At 43.2% G+C, this 20,335-nt stretch overlaps 1 protein-coding gene across 1 annotated transcript; it reads right to left on the bottom strand.

Annotated features, from left to right (window-relative positions):
• Nucleotides 1–382: 382 nt before the first annotated feature.
• TSPAN15 (tetraspanin 15) lies at nt 383–19,061 on the bottom strand. The gene is made up of 8 exons (XM_075504139.1): nt 18,966–19,061; nt 13,304–13,489; nt 11,007–11,081; nt 8,453–8,548; nt 6,774–6,890; nt 3,304–3,351; nt 1,765–1,881; nt 383–1,283 (listed from the first exon to the last, which is right to left on the bottom strand). Exons 1-8 carry the CDS (start codon nt 19,059–19,061, stop codon nt 1,131–1,133), a joined length of 888 nt encoding a protein of 295 aa, XP_075360254.1. The 3' UTR covers nt 383–1,130.
• Nucleotides 19,062–20,335: the final 1,274 nt, after the last annotated feature.

The following is a 20,335-nucleotide window of genomic DNA, read 5'->3' as shown; positions in this document are numbered from 1 at the left end:
AATTTGTTTATTTGAAGAATCACAGTAATTAGGTTGTGCGTTTCAGCTGCAAGCCTGGCTGGAGTTGGAAAGACTGCAGAGAAATGCTCAGGACACAGCAACAAACCCCCCCCCCGAGCTCTCAGTGACTTCCCAAGCAGTCACTAAGAGAAGAAAGCGAGGCACAGACCTTCAGTGACTCTCTCCAAAACCCCAGGCAAGAATCACAAGCCCAAGCCAGAATCACAGCTCAAGGTATTTCTGCCTTTTGACTCAGCATCCGATGGACAGGCTTAATTTAGATAAGAAAATACAAAGCATTTTAAACAAAATCTTTGTGCTTTTTTAAAAAAGTTGGGTTTTTTTTTATTTTGACAAGAATAAAATTTAGAAACATCTCAATATACAGAACTCCAAAAAAAAGAAAATAATAAATCACCTAGTTAATTTACTAAAAGGGAAAAATACAGTACATACAAGACTCAAACTTCCTGTAAGTTTATACAAAAGCCAGACAGTAATAAACTGCATTAAAAATATATCAAGCATTACCTGATTGATTCGACATTGGCATCTGCCCCATTATTAAAAGGCACAAAAGACTGAGCAATGGAAGTGTTCAGCACCACATCCATTATTGTCAGTAGATTGACTGAGATTAGCATAAAAAAATTATTAAACACATCTTTAATATTCACCACGTAGGTCAGTAAGAAATCTTTTTTGGAAGGAGTAAGAAAATGAAGTTGGAAAAGACAAACATTTAAATACCACATCCCAAGATGCAAAGTCTCTTCCTAGAAATCTACCTTCAAATCTTCCCAGAATAGTTTTCCTGGCTGCATATCACTCAGTAATCATTAAAAAAAGATTTATTTATCAACAATCCCGCCTTCCAGCAGCATCACGATACCGCAGCAGCATCATCGGAGGCACGGAGCCCTTCTGGTACGTCTTTGGTTGCAGACATACCAAGAGTGACGAGGCTAGGGCGGTATCGGCATGCTGCCGACCCGCTGCCAGTCTGCTGGCTGATTCACTACACCCACAGTCTACAATAGCTACAGAAGCCAGCACAAACCGGAACAGGTAGATTTGCTTTTTTTTGGAAGCCTCAAATATAGTTATAGTTATATTTGAGCTTTCCAAAGTCACCCCGGGTAACACATGCAGCAGCCGGCTCCAGCAAACTCGGGGGCAGACCTCTGCCGCGCTTCTTCAAACAGTCTTTCGCTCAGCTTGTGCTCAGTGATGATATCTTCCACCCGAGTTATGTAAAGCAAGGATAACAACACTCCCAGGAACTGCAAAAGGAAGGGGCATCTCTAGTCAGAGATCAAATACTGCTTATCTAACGCTTCTTGCGGCAGTTTTTACAAATTATATATATATATCCGTCAGATATATGGGCAGGTATGCAGCATATATACAGAGAGGATCTCACATTGTTATTCTTCTTTGCATATAGGGGTATAAATGGATCATTTTTGTGAAGAGTTAATACAGTTAATTACCACCCCTGTGCCTTGGAGCATTAGAAAGTCTTAGCGGAAGCAGCTAGGGGGAGGAGAGGACTCAAAAAACCCCGAGCAAATCAAATTAACCGACCAAACCCTGCGATATAACACAGTAATGCTACTAAATTACCAGAATCCCACCTCAGCTTATCAGTTACATTAAATTTAAGTTAAAAATGATAATTAAATATAGTCAAATGGGATATTGCACACCGTAGCAACAAATCAGATACTCCCTTTAACGGGTAACACACTGGCCCCTTCTTACCTGGGGTAGCAATATGCCGAGCAGCACGCCGGCCATGATGCTGTAGTTGTCCAAAAACCAATTAAGCACTGCACTCGTGCATCCACGGACATATATAACATGCTGAACACTGAAGCGCTGCAAAATAACAGAGCAGACATTCAAACAGGCAGTTGCACTGGCGTATGATACAGTAACACAAGACAATTCAAAGTGCAGGGAGACAAATCTGGTCCTCCTTCCCATCTCTTTAAACCCACTGAATTTGACACAGACCTCATGATTAATTCTTCCACTTGTTTTTTTGGTTGTTCTACACCTGAACAATTTATTTTATTTCATTTTATTTTTTTTATTCTTTGTTTGCAACTACTTTTCTACATGAAATGCATCCGATTCTCATTTTAGACCACTTGGAAAGTAGAGAAGACTCTCCTTAGCTTTTATCTCTGCTTCCAAGTTGAAAGTACAGCTGTAGAAAAATATAAATTGTGGACCAAGTGCTTTGCAATAGACTCTAAAAAGGGCAGGAACAAGAGGATTTCAGATTCAGTCCTGCAAGCTGCGCTGCACCATGACCCCAACCCATAATATAGAAAGCACTTGAGGCTGCAAAGGGTCCTAAGCAGATGAATGGGGTAAAGTTAAGCATATGCTTAAGTGCTTTGGGCATTAGAGCCAGGCTGGAGCGTTTAGGTGATTAAGCCATAAATCAATGAATCTAAATGAGGACAGGTCATATGTAAAGATAACCGGTAATCCCAAAAACCAACAAGTGAAGCTGGCATTGTGCACCAAGTGCCGCAAATGAGCTGGGGAGAGGTGCTTTTTCAGACCACCCCCCTGCACCAGCACTCCAAAGCTAGGAGTGGAGAACTCGGGGCAGATCCAATTACTGATTTCCCTTCTTAATCACTCTGCAATTAGTGCCTTGAGCCGGCAGTCTCTACTCTGGAGTCACTGGGGCTATTCCCAAGAGGGAAGACGGAAGAAGGAGGAGGCCTCATCCCACTTCTGGAGGGAGGAGAGGGCTGCCAACACAGCCTGGGAAGTCCCACTCCTCTTCCAGGAATAACTATTACGGGCTTAAAACCAAAACACCCACTACTGGGGTACAGAATACTTAGAAACAGCTAAGTTGGCTTTACTGAAACTAATTTTACCCTGTGACAAACTTTGGCTTTTAAGTATTAAAAGCTTTCCCCAACTCAAGTCACTACTTAAAAGTATGAAAGCAGTTTTCTTTGCAGTAATTGTGCAATTAGCGTAAGGGGGATGAGCTTTGGGAAGACGTGCTTCACGCACATCAAACAAGGAATCATGGAAGATGCAAAGTAGGGAAGATACCACAATCAAACAAGGTTAGTTTTTTTACTATATGGGTTTTTTATGTTTTTTTTAGGTTTTTTACTATATTATTTTATTCAGATAAAATAATTTTAATTGCTGACTTAACTGTCTGGTAGATTTAAGTACGCAGCAGACAATTTTATAACTGATAAAACAAATGCAGAGAAGTACCACCCTTTGCCACGACAGGGTGGACACTGGTTACATTACCTCTTTGTCAATGGTTTTGTATCCGCACATAGTGTTGATAATGTCTGTCTGAAAAGAGAACAACAAATATAAACTGTAGCAGAAAACAAAAATCACGAAAAAATTATTTTTACTCTTCTTGTGTTCACCCAGCTCATATAAAAGCAACAACAGGGTTACTTCCCAGTCCAACAATGGTTTCTTCCAGCAGTCCCAGGGTCAGATTTAGATAGAGCTCTACATGATTTTAGAGAAATCAGGATTGCCAGTGTGTCACGACACAAGACATTTGAACCGTATCTATTCAGCAAAACCAGTGTGGCGTCAGAAACCACAGCTAGCTATGACAGAGCTGCAAGCCACAGCTGCTGCCATAGAACAAACAGCTGGTTTTACTTTTAAGGCCTTAATAACTTAACATATCTCATTACGAAAACCAGGGGTTAATGCGGCCATCATGCATCACAATGACAAATTTAAGCTCAGAAATATCTAAACCCCAAATAACATCCAATACTATGAATGCTTACATGAACATTTTACCAGACCAAATTTATTATAATATATTTTTATATATCATTATATATATTAATATAAAATTCATGTATTTAAAAAAAAGACTGAGTGCTTGCATTCATCACAGATTACTAACACATTTTCTGTAGTCATTTCATATTTTGCCTGTGTCCTGAAGCTCTACCTGGCCTGGCAAAGCTAACATGAAAATACTGTCCTTCACTTACAAATCAACCAACGTAAAGCCCGCTGGCATCAAAGGAAGCAACATGCAAAGCCAAAGACACGGAGGAAAACGATAATACACAAATGAAGGAAATAAGGCAAAGCAAACTCTACTGTATTGATATGCCCTCCCTCAAAATTAAGACAAGATGTAGAGATGAGATTTCTAAATGTCGGTGGCCTCTGAGCGGTAGGCTGGGGTTCCCAGGTCACCTCCCCAAGAAGGAAGAGGGACGTTTACAAAAGATGGAAGGAAGCTGGATGTTACAAAATGGCAGAAACACCAGCTAGGGTCAAGTTTTTTAAGATCCCAGAAAGCCAGGCTCTCACCTTGAACACGCAACTGTCTGACAAAAAAGGTTCAGCGCCTTCCTAAAATAAAGGCTCTATTTCACAGGTCTGTTGCGAAAACGTGAGGAGTGCCCATCCGTCACCCACAGGTAAAAAATACTCTTGGAAGTTAAGGTTTGCAATACTAGGCATCGGACAACAAGAACACAGTCACATTGTTTAATTTTAAACACAGCATTTGCTAACACGAGATCACAGCACAAGAAAATGTACACAACGGAGATAAATGCATTAGAAACAGAGCTTTATAGGCATTTGGGGACTAATTTTTACCTGCTACACTAGTGTAAGTCTTTAATAAATGCTGTGACTTGAAAATAGTCCCTTCAGAACCCCCCCAGTATAAGCCTGGCTTGCCTTAGCCCAGGGCTTTTTAAGAGGATCAGAATCTGACCTCCGACATTAACAGGAGTTTTCCATGACTACAAAGTGAATGAGTAATCACAAACCATATCTGTAGTTTTCCAGGACAGAAACCAGCCTGTATTTGGAAACATTTGTCAAACATAGAAGATTTATGCGTCTTCTGGTTGTGGTTTTTTTTCCTCAAGGCAGCCGGCCATAGTGGCCAGCGTTAGTGTCATCCTGCCCAATACGCATCCGCACTGCTTGGACTTCACAAGGCACACGGATGGCATCCCGGGGCAGCAAAGCCACCAGCCCTAATGTACCGCAGCATCTTGCTGAACAGCCTACCCTTAAATAAGAAGTTTGCTTGTTATTTCGGGGCTTCTCCCCACCTTTCAATTAACTTCAATGAGCTTAACACAGCTTAGCTTTGCAGGCTACCTTTAGGCTGCAAGTAGCCTCATCCCCACCTCCCCAGCTGCCAATGAAGCATATGGAGAATATACTCCCTGTTTTCCTCGGAGAAGTTCTTATTTTAGTGCTTTCCTGCCTGACAGGTTGCATTTGAAATCCTCAACGTGTCTGATTATTTGTGCCACGGCTGAAAAGGCACCTAGCATTATTAGTCGCTGGTTATTGCAGCGCTTCACCTTCACAGTACTGCTGTATTTCCACACACATGGACTAACCTTTTAAAGCAAGACTTCAACAGAGAAATGACAGATACAGAAAAACAAGCAGTATTTTGAATGACCCATAAAAAGCCAGATCGCTCTTTACTAGCCAGCTTTATCTTCCTTTGCCATCAACTGAGGGCAAAATCCTGAGCTCTTCTGCTCTGTGCTGCTGTGGATCAGCACATATTATTTTCATATATACGACTTTCTTATTCTCAAACACGTAAGACTTAAAACATAACTGTTTAGCTTTGGTTTCTGAGAATAAATCAAAGCTCAGCGCAGCTTTAAACAGACTCCTTCTCATACACAAAAAATGTGTAAGCATACGTAATAAACACCTTCATATTATACACATTTCTCAGCAACACCCAGCAGGATTACTAACACAATTATTGCGCTTTTTTCCTTTTTTTTTTTTTAATTAAACACCCATCCTTAAGGCAGACTTTGAAAGGGCAGCACATAACAGGCACAAGTAGGCTATCCATCATGAGCTCTACTGCGTCTGCTCTTACACATACTCAATTTCTCTGTCTCGTGTCCAGACCAAAGACCAAAACCCAGTGAGGCAGGGATTTCCCATACTGGTTTTAAGTTGAGGAATAGTTCTTTATCAAATTCAGCATTACATCCATCCCTCAAATGGACAGCAATTAATTAAAACTGCTAAAATTTATATAAAACACAAGGTCCATTTATAAGGAACTTAACACCTGCTCCTAGTACTGCCAGCACCAGTTAATACCAGTTCATCGTAGACTGAGAAACTGGCCCAGACTCCAGCTGACAGGGTGTCCTTCCAGGGAGGATTTTACAAGGCGGGCAGTTTTCAAGGATGGGTTAGGGTAGAGCAGCAGCTCCAGTCTAGACCTGCAACCAGAAGGATGCACTGACCCTGAGGTCATTTGCCCACATTTCTGGCTTTTTCTGGATGACGGGGTCGTTCTTTTTTGTTTTTAATTCATGCAGCAGCTGGTGCGCATCACTGCAAGCCCCACCCACAGAAGCAATCGGGGCCCAGGCTTCCTGGCAAAGCTGGAGCAGCAAACCCTAGGGAAAACACCAGCAAAATTTAATTTTAAGCAGCCCTGGTCCAAGCGAGCCACGAGGTTAGAGGAGCTCCCAAGATCCCTTCTGCGTTTCTAGGACTGCATAGCGGGACAGTAACACGGACCAGAGCCAACACTTCTAATTGATTATTTTTTCCTTTTCAAGCTGTCAAGACCCACGGATCCGTAGCTCCCATTTTCCGGAGGGACCCATTTTCCCTTGCTTCTTCCCCCAGACTTTCTAAAGTAAGGTACCTTTCTAAGCAAACGCCGGCGACCTGGCAGAGAGCAGCAACGCCGAGAAGCTGGGACTTGGACTTACCTTGTTTGCGATGCAGCAAGTGTAGGGCACCCCGCAGGCCAGCGGTCCCGGCGCTGCGCAGCTGTGGTACACGTTTTGTGACCAATCTTTATAATCCTCCCCACCGCAGCACTTAAACTGGAAAAAATGACACAAAAGGCAGAGGAAAAAAAAAATTCGTATCTTAACAGAAACTCTTCTAATAACTAGAAAACAAAAGTAATACTAAAACAATTTTATGAGCACTGAGCTACCCAGCGATTCTGTCATTTTATCAGCGAGGCATATAGGAATGTACACAATAGATACAACTGAAAAGAATTAAAGATATAGGCAGCGTTTCTCTGTCACTCGTTGCGCTATTGCTCAAGGTGCCAGAGCAAAGTACTTACTGCTAAGTTCCACCTCCCAACTTTTCTGAGTTGAAAAACTATTTTTTCAGGTCTGGACATCATTAAGCAATGTTTTTACATTCACTCCACCTTAAGCTGTAATGTACTCTTTCAATTATTTAAGGATTTTGACTACATTTCTAAATGAGTCTAAAAGACAAAAGTGTTGCTATAAGGCATAAAAAAATAATCTCACCAAAACATTTTGGGTGTAATTTAGAAGAACTGAGATCTGGCAAACAAATACTGTAAGTTTACACTGACTTAATACAAATATTCACTTTATATTTTAAATGAAGGGAAAAGGAGCAGTTATTTAATCACTAAAATGCACATTTGCTGTACATACACATAATTTGGGCAGTGCACGGAAACTTTAAAGCATTATGAAGTCTAATGACAAAATTTCCTCAGGATGGTTGACTTTTGACAGACTTTCCATGCTAACTCTGTTTTTCAAAGCAGGCTGCCATCTCCATAACGATGTCATAAAATATACATATCGCTTCCTAAGTTAACTTTTTTTTTTTTTAATCGTTATTTGGCATGGTCACGGACATCACATGGGCTCTGACATCACATTTCTCAACATTTTCTGCTTCTTCTATAGTCTCTGAACTGCATGGCAGAACTCTTCAATAATCCAATTAACATTTCAACACACCAGCCTTAAAAAAAAAAAAAAAAAAAAGGCTGTGAGTCAACTACACATGCCATTAAGTAATGCTCAGCTGGGCTCAACACAATTTCTGAATTTTAATTACAGGTATATACGCTTCCACGGGCATTTCCTTCGAATAGCCACCTTGTTGAAGAGCTTGGTACGTGCCCTCGAGTGAAAATACAACGGCCCAGGTTCCAACAGCCTAATTGCCACCTAATTTCTCTTTATTCGGTGCCTCCTGTTAACGAGATGCTTTTGAATGTCTTGGACCAGCCAGCAGAAACGCTTAGCATAAGAACTTGGGGAGAATTTAGGCTGAATTTGTCTGAATCCGGCTGAGGGGCTCGTGTAAGCCTAAATGTTTGCAGGATCTGGCCTTGAGCATCTGAATCACGCCTACCAAGGCAAAAGCTGCATTTTGCCCCTGCTTCTTGCAGTGATTTAGGGGGCTTCAAATGCCAGCTGGGATGCTGGAGGAGCCCAGCCCGCAGTGACGCCGTAACAGATGACGCATGAGATCTCATCCCACTCGTTAACAAGAATTTGATTATCACATCACTGGAAAAACTCAAAGCTGTTGCCGAGGACCTACCACACCTCGGTACTGAAATAGTCCCAGGGAAAAAAACCAAACCAAAACAAACCCGCTTTTGAACAGAATCCATGATGTTCTTGAAGTCTAAATCATCGTAGTAATTCTCAATTCCTCTTCTTATATTATCATTCAAAAAGTTGATTGTCTAGAAGGCAAAAGTAAAACAAGATTCATGGGTTACACACGCTGAAACAAAATTAAAAGAATTGGTTAAAGTGACAACTGTAGTTGATGAGCACAAGAGGAAAGGCTTTCTTTTCCTTTTTTAAAGAAAAAAACAAATACCAGTTAAAAATCAATCATAGCGCAGTCCTGCAGGGACTGACCATCCATTCTCTTTTAAGGAAGCGGCCTCGCTGCCGGTTTTGTGCCGAGAAGTGCTAACGGCGCGACGCCTCTCCAGCAAGGTGCTGCTTCTCTGAGACTCTCCAAGCATCTCCCAGAGATGGTCCCATTGTCCCCCAGGCTGAGAATGGGAAGGCAGGATCCCTCCCACTGGGCACTGGGGATCCCCGGCATCTTTCGGGTGACAGAAGGGCAGATTTGGGTGGTGGGTTTTGGCACTGTGGCCTGCACCACTCGTGGGCGAGAAGAGCTGACCGTCTCCCTGCTCACTGTCTTCCAGGAATTTCATTTTCCATTAATTTTATTTCCACCATTTTATTTTCCAAGGAATCCATAATTGCCAGATAATGAGCTTTATTCCACCTTAAGCGGAAAAAAGTGGAAAAGATCTCATATCTATATGTTTTACAGTCATGGTTTTGAGAAATACGGCAGTGGAGCGGTGCCAGATATGAAACAGTATCTCCTCAGCTTGGCATATTAGAAATTAAATCAACAAAATGCTTTTAAAGTTCAGAAGATGGGGGGGGAGAGTATTTAGTTTTCAACACCCAACATCATACCATAGCTAAAATTGAGACTAAACATAACCAGAATGTAACAACTTTCCTTTCAACCCAGCTGCTAAAATGATCAAAGCTAAATCCTTGCAGGTCAGAAAGAAACCTGAAATACGCCTACTCATTTTCTCAGTATTACAAACTGCAGCACTAAAAACCAAAACAGAACAAAAATTATTATCACATCGATGATTAGAAAGAAGAAGGGATTTTGCAGGAATATCCTAACTGGCCAAGAACCAACAGCAGCAAATACCAACTACCCTCACACTGCTGTATCACCTCACTTAGACTCAACAGATTTGAGAAGGAAACAGAGAAAGAAATGGGAAAAAAAAAAAAAAATAATCAATGAGACATGCAAAACAATCAGCATTTAAATAGCGCTATTACCCTAAGCTTTTATTAAATAACTCCTTCTCCTCCCCATACTAACCCCAACTTTGCCATTAACCTCATACAACAAGCAAAGAAACCTGTCCATGAGCATAGCTGTCCTGCTCAGACACCCAATACACGTGTCGGGAAAACACTTACTGCACAAAAACCCCAACAATGCATTTTCTTTGTCCGAAAGTCAACAGCAATTCTTCCTCACCCTCTCAGCAAATACCACCTTTGGCATTTACTTAATTTTCTGTCAACCAAGTTCTCTGCACCCCGTGATGCCCACACTCCTATACTGGGCAGGCTGATCTGCTCCCTTTGGATGAGCCTGGTGCTCCCACCAAAATTCAGAATAAATCCTTGTGCGGGGCCAAGGCGCAAGGCTCCAGCGGCAGCTAATGACAGCTCTTAGAAACGAAGATAACTCATCCTCTGCTCTCCAGTCAAGTTCACAACTCCAGTCGAGCACGGAGTAAGAAGAAAACACTAGCCAGAAAGAACACAATACTGCGTCAAAAGAACAATGACAGTATTTTTTTTTTTAATATTTTTTAAAGCTTTTTTTTTTTTTAATAACATATGTAACATAGCATGTATGACTTCTTTTTGTGGAAATCAGATTGGTAGGATTGGGGTGGGGAGGGAAGAGGTCTTATTATTCAGCCTCTCCTTTTAATGTTCATGTTTTGCCAGACTGGGGGGGGGGGTAATCAAAGCATAGAAATCTAGTACTTGCCATGGTGAACACATTTATGTTTTAAAACATTTCTAACACACAAAAAAAATAGTCTGCTGCTTTCCGTTTAGAAAAATTAAGGTTATTATACAATTATAGCATGCTTGTAAATGATGGGGTCTCCTATAGAAATTAGTTACGTTGTTTATGGATGTGGGCAGGGAAGAGCTGTCCCTTATATATGGTAAAATATTTTGGCCACTAAAAAATAACAAAGTCTTCAAAACCAGCTGGAAACTTCCTAAATCAGCCATCTGAGACCCAAAAGGCAAATGAGAAGAAAGCACTTTGTAATACATGAAAAGCTGGAAACTCGTTTTGTCCGTGTTGCACATTTTTAGTTACCAGATCTTCTCCAAACTCTTTAATCTGGAATTCATCTCCAGAATGGGTGGCCAATCCCACCCATCCCACACCTGAAAGGCTCTGAAAAGTCTGGACTTGCCTTTAGACTTCCATCAATTAGTGCTCAGGTGACAATTTTAATGCCTTTTATTTGCTCAGTAGCATATCTGTAACGTCATGGATTGTGAGTAATGTTCCTGGTGATCAAAACCTAAACGCAAGCGGCTCACCTGGTGTCTGAAGGTCAGGGCCACCACTCCACCAGTCAGCTCAATCAGCAAGCAGATGCCAAGAATGTACATGAACTGCAGAAAAACAATTGCAAGTGAGTCCTTAAACAGAACAAACCCCAATTACTCTTTCAATTAGTGTCCTTAAGCCTGTAACATTCAATTGCCAACATACTTGGCTTTCTGCATAGGAGATGTTATTTTAAAGAAAGATATAAAATTATGGTTTTGTTCTTATAAAACAGTTCATGTCACAAGAAAGCCTTTTTTCCTCACTTGAGTCATTCTGGGTTTTGCCCAATTGGCAAACACATTATTTTTCTGCTTTGAACGGACTCAAAACCAATAGACCCATTTATGGTGCCAAGATACTTCTCTCCATAACAGCATCCCAGAGAAGCATATTAATGACCTACTACAAACCGCACCAAACTTTATGTTCTTATGCTTCCTACAAAAACAGTACTTACCTGTTAGCTTTCATTTCTTGGGTAAAGTAGTGCTTTGAGATAATCCAAACCACCTTCTACTAAATTGCCAGTGTTAAATCAAAGCAAAATTCTGGGCTCGGTATCTGTTAGCGTTTTGCTTCAGAAGAGGGAACTGAGCAGTACTGCATTACTGAGCCAGCTGAGCGCAGAGGCTGCACGATGGGCACTAACAGGACTTACTATGCTCAGTGGTAAAAAAAAAATTATACCTGCTAGCTCTCAATTTATTTATTAATCTGTGTGTATATATACGTGCTCACACACACACAACCACAACACATGCATCTGTGACTACTTATCAAAGCGCATGCAAAATGTGAATAATATGAAGAAATCCATAGCAACCCCATGAGATAGCTGTGACATGCCAGTACTTGAAATGTTTTTCCGGATTGTTTAGGTATAAAAGATGGCTGTCACGTGAATTTAGGTCTGCTTCTGAATGGTGAACTTTGTCAGGAAAGAAGTTTTAGGATCTCTCATCGGAAAATAATCTCTGATGTTCTGCCCTGAAAGCTGGTTTAATTTCTGTGCTCTCAATACCTGGTATCAGTGTCACAAACTCACCGGACAGATATCTTTTCTCCTGCTAAATCTGGAATCAGCCTGAGAAGCAGACATCAGGGACTTTCTTTGTTTAAATACCCTACCGGGTTTGCTACCACAACAGGAACAGAAAACGCCCTTGGCATCAGACGAGGACACACCACCACACGCAGAGTGAAAGAAGCCACCACTGCCTAAAGACAGACTCTCGGTAAAATTCCAGCCTAATTTCAAAATCCACAGCTACCTCTTGCTTTGGCCTGGGTAAAATACCACGTATTTACCATTTCTTTACATTGAACTGACGTGAAGGTGAAAATCACGTTTTTGCGCTTTACTTTTAATTAGTTGTATGTGCAACTTCTATCTGCAACCACAGCGTTATACAGGAATGTCCCCAAAATTTCCCCTTTCAGAGGCACCGGAGAGAAAACCTGCGTCCCCTTCATTTCCCCCTTAGGGTCCTTCTCTCAAAGCCCTGCGGTGCTATACAGCTAACGTCCGAACACACACTCTCCACCATCTCCCCCCTATACTCCACTCCCCAGCCAGAGGCAGACAGACCCCAGTCACCACCAGCCTGACAGACATCCGCCTGACCTGGGGTTTCTTTCTCTAGCAGCATCCTCCGGGCTGAAACGAGAAGCGTTTGGAGAACCATCAGAGACCACAGCTCATCCCCGCACTTAACCTCCCATCAAGCAGGTTCACAGCTTTAGGAAATCCCCCTGTACTGACGGGGGAAGCTGCAGCCAGACTTTGCCTTTTCCTTCGCCCAAGAGGCAGCACTATTTCCCCATCTCCGACACAGTTCCCCTAAGCAGGGTACGTGCCTATGGTACGCCCAGACCAGAGAAAGAGCAGGCACTGCGGTGCCAGGCTGGCGTCAAATGGTATGTCAACAGCTGAGTTTGCACAAGATCCACGCCGGCTGATAATAATTCACATTCCTGGTTGTTTTCCCGTAAAGCCCTTGACTATCGGAAAGCTGGTTTTCTCAGCGCCGGGCTCTGACCCCCGCCTGTCCTGTCACCGGCAAGACAAAATACTGCTGCTCCCTGATGGAGGGACATCCACAGACCGTGGTCAGGGGACCACTGCCATAAAGCAGTTTCAGATTTAATTAAAATCAAAAAAGCAACTTTATTAAAATATTTTTCAACGCAGACATAGACAGAGTTATGGGTTTTAATTCAGGTGACACTGAAAAGCAAAAGCAATGAGCTCTAAAAAAGAAGAATAAAAAACCCCAACACTTACTGCTTGAAGGAGGCATAAATTGTCTCTTAAAGAAGCCAGTACACCCACAAAAGATACGAAGAACATTATAATGCCCAAGATTATTAAAATAATTGCTGGGGCTAGAAAGGCACTTTCTAGAGTTTTGTACTTCTGTCTTTCAACTTCTGCATAAATCCCAACTGCGAGGACAAGGGCTCCGATGACCTGAAGCAGAAAAAGAGAAGAGCACAGATGTTACTCCTTCTCCCAGTAAACACAGAGATGACTTTTTGTAAGTCACGTGAACCCGTGACTACTCACTTCAGAATTAATTATAAACAATGAAACACGCAAATCAGAAGTATGGATAAAAACAAAAACCAAAACCTCAAAGACTAACGCAGAAAAAAGCCGAGTTAGGGAAAAAAAACCAACCAGATTTGTTCATTTCAAAAATATATTTAATGTTTTAACATTCTGGAAGTTAAACAAATTGAAACATATGTCACTGGTTGAAATGTAATTCATTACTCATCTGAGATCATATATATTACATACACTAGCAAATGCCATGGCATTAATATCCCTCCTTTGCGGGTCTGTCCATCCTTCCCTATCTGTGTGTGCGTGTGTATATATATATACGCCCCTAACACAGCACAATTTCTAAACCAGTCTGCAATCAACAGCTTATATGACCCTTCCTATCAACTCCTATTGTATTTAGGCTCAGTAAATATGGCCAGGTGTATCCTATGCCTCCACTCCTCCTGCCATTGGGGGAAACGCACCAGATTAAAAAAAAAGAAAAACCCAAAAAAACCTGCAAGTTTGAAATTATGTCACTTTCTGGAACGCTACCAGATAAAGCTGACAAGCAAAGCAAGAAGTGATGCATTTCATTTAACAAGGTAACGATACTTCAGTGAAAATAATTACGGCTAAGTCAAAATTACTTGGTATTAAACCTACGGTGTGCTGCAAGTTGCTTTGAATTATGCTGAATTTGGAAAAAAAAAAAAAAAAAAAATTAGCCCACAACACTTAATCATGAAAATTGCAGCGGAAAAACTTTACTGCCAACTCCAACAGCCAGGCACATCCTCAGGGAAGAGCCCAGATACAAATCAATCATTTTGGCAATCTGATAAACAGCATTCCCCTTTTCTGACCCGACATTTCAGCAGTAACCCCGAGCTTGCTCCCTGCACACCAACAGCGAGGAGAGCACGTTTCTTATATTTAAGAAGCTTTCTGATCTCACATGGTATATCCCAGACAAAGGTCTACACGGACACACAACATACTTAGTTGCAAGATCGTGAGCCCAACAGTTGAAATATTTTTTTAATTATGGGACATCTTAAAATAAATAACAACTTCCTGGAAATTCTTTATTTTCTACAGGTAAGAATAAAAAACCCAAAGGACATTATGTGAGGAATGCGACCAATTTGTCATTTTAAAAAGAAAAATCTCAGAAGGGTTCACGTATAAAAATAAATATACCGAAGCTATTTAAAAAGCAACTTAAAATTTTACACAACCAAATTCAGAGTAACTCTCCCTCTGACAAATTCAGCAATTGTACTGATTACGGAAGGCAGAAGAGAAAACATGGTGGACAAATAACTGGTACCCAAATTTACCATTTAAATGTTTCTACTGTAAAGCTGTAATTAGGTCTTTTTATTACTAAATGGTCAATTTGTAGTGTTAGCTTTATTCTTTAAAAAATTCAATTATTTGAGTAGTAAAGTATAAATTACTTTTCAAGCAGAAGACAACATAAACAAATCAGTTTGAAATTTTTAAACACAGATATAACAATCAAGGAAAGAGTCTCGGAACCATACAAAACAATTACAAAATATAAAATTGGTGACTGTACATGTATATGTCATTCAGGAGTTCTAGTATTATTATTATTTTTAAAAAATAAAATAAAAAGAAACCTAAAAACCTGATAACCTTGTGTCTGGACTGCATTTACCCTGCTCAGAAAGCAGCAGGTAATACAACTTAAAGACAGACTATCCTGCAAACACTAAAGCACTGTTACCAAGTTCAACATTTGCCTGGTAGATTCTTTGTTTAGAGAATAAAATTTAAAAAACCAAACCACGTTGGACATAAAACACAGGCATTAAACCCTGATAGGGATTATCTGAATTTCAGAAGTGTGTTGTTTCAAGACTAGAACGTTTACTGAAATGTCTTTCTTAACCATAGTTTTCTCATCAAAACATCCAATTTAAGGTGGTCTTTAGTTTTAAAGATTCAGAGGTGCCTGTGAGTAGAAATACAAGACACATTCCCACTTTAAGAGTTTAAGATATATAGACACATATAGAGATATTTATATGCATATGTATCTTCATCTCCTTCCATCTGCATTTTGCTCACGCACCCTCCAAGACTACTTCTAGCATTTTAAGCGTACAAGAAACTTCAGTCCTGCCTTTTCGTTTTTCAAAACCAGCTTGGCCCCCCAAAAAAACCAAAATTACACACACCCCCCTCCAAATTCCCACCCATGACAGCTTTTACTGCCCCAAGGACCAAGGTGGCCGATCTCACATCCCCAGACCAATTGCAAGATTAAAGCTATCTCGTGACCCCCAGGGGATAAACGGGGAGCTTCTCACCACCCCTCTGCTCTCTTCTAGAAGTGCACCAAGCCGCCTGCTGCTCTGGAAGGCTTCAGGATACCAGACACTACGATTATGACGCTCCCCAAGAAGAGGACTACAAAATACCCCTGTAGTAAAACTCCCGCGAGCAATCCCAAAATAACAGTTCTGCAAACTGTGGCAAGCAGAGGGCATGTGCTGCAGGGAGGCGGGAAGGCTTCACGATGTATTCAGCAGCACCGCTGCTACACCAGGGGAACAGCATCAGCTAACAAATCAAAAACTTGGATCAGCCTAGCATATAGTAGGCACACGCATGCATTCCAAGTTTTATACAGATTTTGAAGCATAAAAAACTATTATGGGGGAAAAAAAGCCCACCTAAGTACACAATTAAAATCCTCATTCCTTACAAGCAGGACTTATGCTTTTATTATCTTCTATTTTTTTAAGCATTTAATAAAATCCTTTTAAACCTTTAATATGGTCAAACCAATAGCAGCAGTTATTTATGCCAAGTACATGTGCTAACTCTGCAATCATCCCACCCGTGTCTCTTCTCCGAGACTGGGCTCTCCCTTCCTGTGATCAGGGATGGAAACGCAACTTTTACGTAGGTAGCCCACCAATATATGTACTGTTTACATCCTGCATCCTTCACAACAGGTCCCAGTTTGGCAATTCACGCTGTGTCCGCAGGAAAAATTAGCTGGCCTTGACTCACATTAAATGAGTATCTACCAGCAAATACCAGGGACTTTCTCTGGGGCTTTTGCACGCACAGAAGTTGCTTTCCCAAGAGAAAGGAAAAGCATTTATTTCTAAGTAGTGGTTTTAATCCTGTATTTACAATACTTATTCTTAAATAAAGTGCCTACTGAACAACAGCACCTTCAGTTGAAAATGCTGGATGTTGTTTCAGCCAGGTGAGAAAAATTACATTACAGCCTCATTCAGCAAAACAGATGCCTGAAAAAGTTACACTGATGACTAGTTTTTAAAAAAGCCCCAGGTGACATGGGAAGACAGAGCAGCGACAGGGCCTGCAGCAAACATCCCCTCCGGCACTCCCAGCAATGCTTTCATTTCCTTTCTGCTTTTGAATAAGGCTGATATTTAGTTCCTGGTGGGTTTAAGCAATCCCGGTGGTTTTAAGGTGTTCATCACTCGCAAATGTAGTGAAGGAACAGCAACAGCAAGGAGGAAACCGAACGGCCTCAGCATCCCATATGTCAAAGCCCCAAAAAGCAGCAAAAGAACACAAAGCACCCAAAATTTAAGCAAGCCAGTACTCCACAGCCAAACTTTACTCCCATTTACACAAATTTAAAAAAAAAAAAAAGTCAGTAAGGCTAACACAGCTGAAAAAGAACCAGCCTGCTGATATTTACGGCTAATGAAATTTGCTTCACTAAGCTAGAATAAAAGAAAATTTCGAGAGAGAAACCCACGCGCCCTACCTCACACAATACAGCGTGTGTTCGGCCCGAATGCCAGGAACACGCTGCCCAGCGCCAGCCTTCCCGAGAGCAAACGCCATCAGCCCCCATCCCTCCCCTTCCCGCAGCTCCCATCACGCCTGCCACCCTCTCTCCCTCCCAGAGGAAACCATCTTCCCAGCAGAGCCAACAAACGGAAGCTCTTGGTTATAAACAGGGGCAGAGCGTTGAAAATCCAGAGCGAGCAACTACAAAGAGTAAATAAAATCCTCAGGCTGCTTGAAAGAGGCTTTGTCCTCCAGGGACACTCAGAGAAACATTTCAGAAGGGCCCTTCTTCTGCTACCAGATTCATTTTTACATCCCACCAGCAAGGCCCCTTGCTGCCAATGGAAAACGCGGAGCAGACAACGTGCGTGGTCCTTCATGAAGGACACGCTGCAAAAAAAGGGTTTGAAAAATAACACAACAAATTTCCCTTTTCTGAAAATCACACCTGCGGAATAGCTCCTGTGGAGTAACGCAGGAAACTTCAGGAGTCTAAACCCAAGGGTTTTCCTTGGTTGGTTTGTCTGCTAAGAAAGACAAAAGACATCCAGGATCCCAAAGAGTCCGAATTACACCCAAACACTTTGCATTGCAATTTTTGTTCATCCTTAAATCATAGCTTTAATCAGACACCTACTATCAAACCTGGTGGATCTAAACCTCTTCTCCCATACGACATGCCGAAAGCTTTACGCTCCCACCTTGTAAATATCGCATCTACTAAGGCAGAAACACAGACCAGCAAAACAAGAGCTTAAGCGGCATTTAAACTGAAAGAGCCAGAAAGAAACCCTGCCTAAGCATCTCATACATCAGCACAGCCTGGAGCCAGCACAGCCAGGCAGCATCACCCCAGTATCCCAGAGCCTGAAGAAGCACTTTTTAAAACCACGGTCCTCACAGGGAGCCCTGATGGCCCCTTCCAGCTGGGGGGTGCCTGGTCAGGGTGAATTTGCCACATTTGAGGAGTCAGCAGTAACAGTCTGCACCCAAAGGCTGGGACTTTATCACTTGCAGGAAGACAGCACGTGGGTTTTATCTTACACCCGGTTGAGGACACAAGCGTGACATGCCTTTAAGTTTTAAAGCATCACAGTATCGTCTAGCCAAGGTTCAGAAAAGGAGTTACCCTATACGCTGACTTTGTAGGGCAAAGGCTTTATTTACCCTGCTCCCCTAGAGGGAAAAGCGGCATTTTAATACACGCAGAAATGATTTTATCCGCCAAACTTTCAACCCCTACAAGTCCCCATCCGCCAAAACCAGGCTGTCAGTGCCTAGGGAAGGCCAGGGAGCTACACCCACAGACCCAGGTGTGCCAGCCGCCGCCTGAGCAGACGCACTAACCACTGCAAAAGCCCGGTGCCTTGGCAGGAGGGACCCCGCGCCCCGCGGGAGCCGAGTAGGGGACCACACGCCCCGCGGCTCAGACCCCACGCCGCACGGAGAGGGGGCGGCTGCGCCCCACGCACACGCACACCCCCGCCCCCGCGCGGCCGCGCGCCTGCACGGCCTCAGGCTGGGGCAGCCCTGCCGCCCCCCCGCCCCACGCAGCCCACGCGTGGGCAGCCGCCGCCCTCACCCAGAAGGTGGTGGAGTAGGTGATGAGGGTGAGCTTGAGGCAGAGGTAGGAGAGCCGCCCGCAGTACCGCACTTCGTCCGCGTCCCCCGCCGCCATCCTCCCGCCCCGCAGCACCTGCCGCGCCCGCAGACACCCCCGCCCTCCCCGTCCCGTCCCTCCCTCCCTCCTTCCCCTTCCCGGCGGCCCGTGCCCGCGCAGGGAGCGGCCGCCCCGCCGGGCGGGCCCGGGGCTGCCCTCGCCGCCGCTTCCGGGAGCGGGAGCGGGCGCGGCGCGGGGAGGGTAACGCGAGTGGGTGCCCGGGGGTGGCACAGCGCACGGCGGAGGAACACGAGGAACACGGGGGGAAACGTCGGGCGCGGAATGGAAATTCCGGAGCGGATTTTTTTTTTTTTTTTTTTTTTTTTGCACGGTTTCCGTTGCAAATGCCTGGCTGCCGAGGGGCTGCTCGTTCAGGACTAGCCCCACAGCTGGAGACGTCAGAAAAAATATATCGCTACTCACACAGGCAGCTAACGCTGCTGCCGGAGCCCAGAGCAACGCCCGCAGCCACAGAGCTCTGCAATTGCCATTTAAGACAGCGTGGACAGAAATACATAAACGCGAAGCTGCTGCTTGGGTGCTGGGTTTTTTGGTTAAGCGTACGTAAACGTCGCAAAGCAGAATCCCTACGCTCTCCAGCAGCACGATTAAGCCATACCAGAGCGTTTACCTTTCATTATAGCGCCCAGGCAATTGCACATGCAAAGAGGGTCCCGTCCTGCAAATAACGCGGCACACGCGCAACAGTGAACGGGTGTATTGCGCTGGCCTCGTTTTCTGCCTACGCCGACATTTATCCACGTCCTGCTGCTGTGACAGTGGGTCAGTGTTGGGTCTTACACAGCCATCATGAACTGCAAACACCATTAATGCCTACGAGATGAAATAAGCCCTTTCAAGCTCGCAGTGCTGCACTCCTGTCCCACAAAGGACTATTTTCCTCCGGGGAAAAAAAGTCTCATTCAAAGTGGCAGACAACTGTCACAGAGTTGGTTGTTGCATTCTGGCCCAGAGCAGAGACAGACCGCATTGAAAATCAGCCTCTGGTATCAGAGAAGATGAAGTGCGGCAGCATTTATTCTTAAGTTATCCAGGAAAGAGACTGTGGAAAACCTCCGAGCTGTGTATGTGAACCTGTGTAAGTGGTCAGTCGCACATCATTTTGTTAGGTATATACAATGAGCCAGTAGTTGCTACCAAAACCTCTTTTACAAAGCCTAAAAAATATTCCTGGATAATTCTGTTATAAAACGTGCCATTGCTTTTGCATGCAGTGCTAAACTCTGCTTCTGGGAAACAAATAATCCAGCCTGGGTCCCTGCCAGCGACAG

The sequence above is a fragment of the Mycteria americana genome, chromosome 6 (assembly GCF_035582795.1).
Source record: "Mycteria americana isolate JAX WOST 10 ecotype Jacksonville Zoo and Gardens chromosome 6, USCA_MyAme_1.0, whole genome shotgun sequence".
NCBI classification, from domain to species: domain Eukaryota; kingdom Metazoa; phylum Chordata; class Aves; order Ciconiiformes; family Ciconiidae; genus Mycteria; species Mycteria americana.
The sequence above is the reverse complement of the archived record's forward strand: the minus strand, read 5'-3'. Positions and strand labels throughout refer to the sequence as shown.

What these genes read in the sequence shown, in the direction of transcription:
- TSPAN15 (XM_075504139.1), bottom strand. Translation starts at nt 19,061, where the DNA reads ATGGCGGCGGGGGACGCGGACGAAGTGCGGTACTGCGGGCGGCTCTCC. An exon ending in TGGATTCTGTTCAAAAGCGG is followed by an intron (nt 6,891 to 8,452) that starts GTTTGTTTTGGT and finishes CATTTTTTCCAG; the next exon opens with TTTAAGTGCTGCGGTGGGGA. An exon ending in ACAAAACCATTGACAAAGAG is followed by an intron (nt 1,882 to 3,303) that starts GTAATGTAACCA and finishes GTTATTTTGCAG; the next exon opens with CGCTTCAGTGTTCAGCATGT.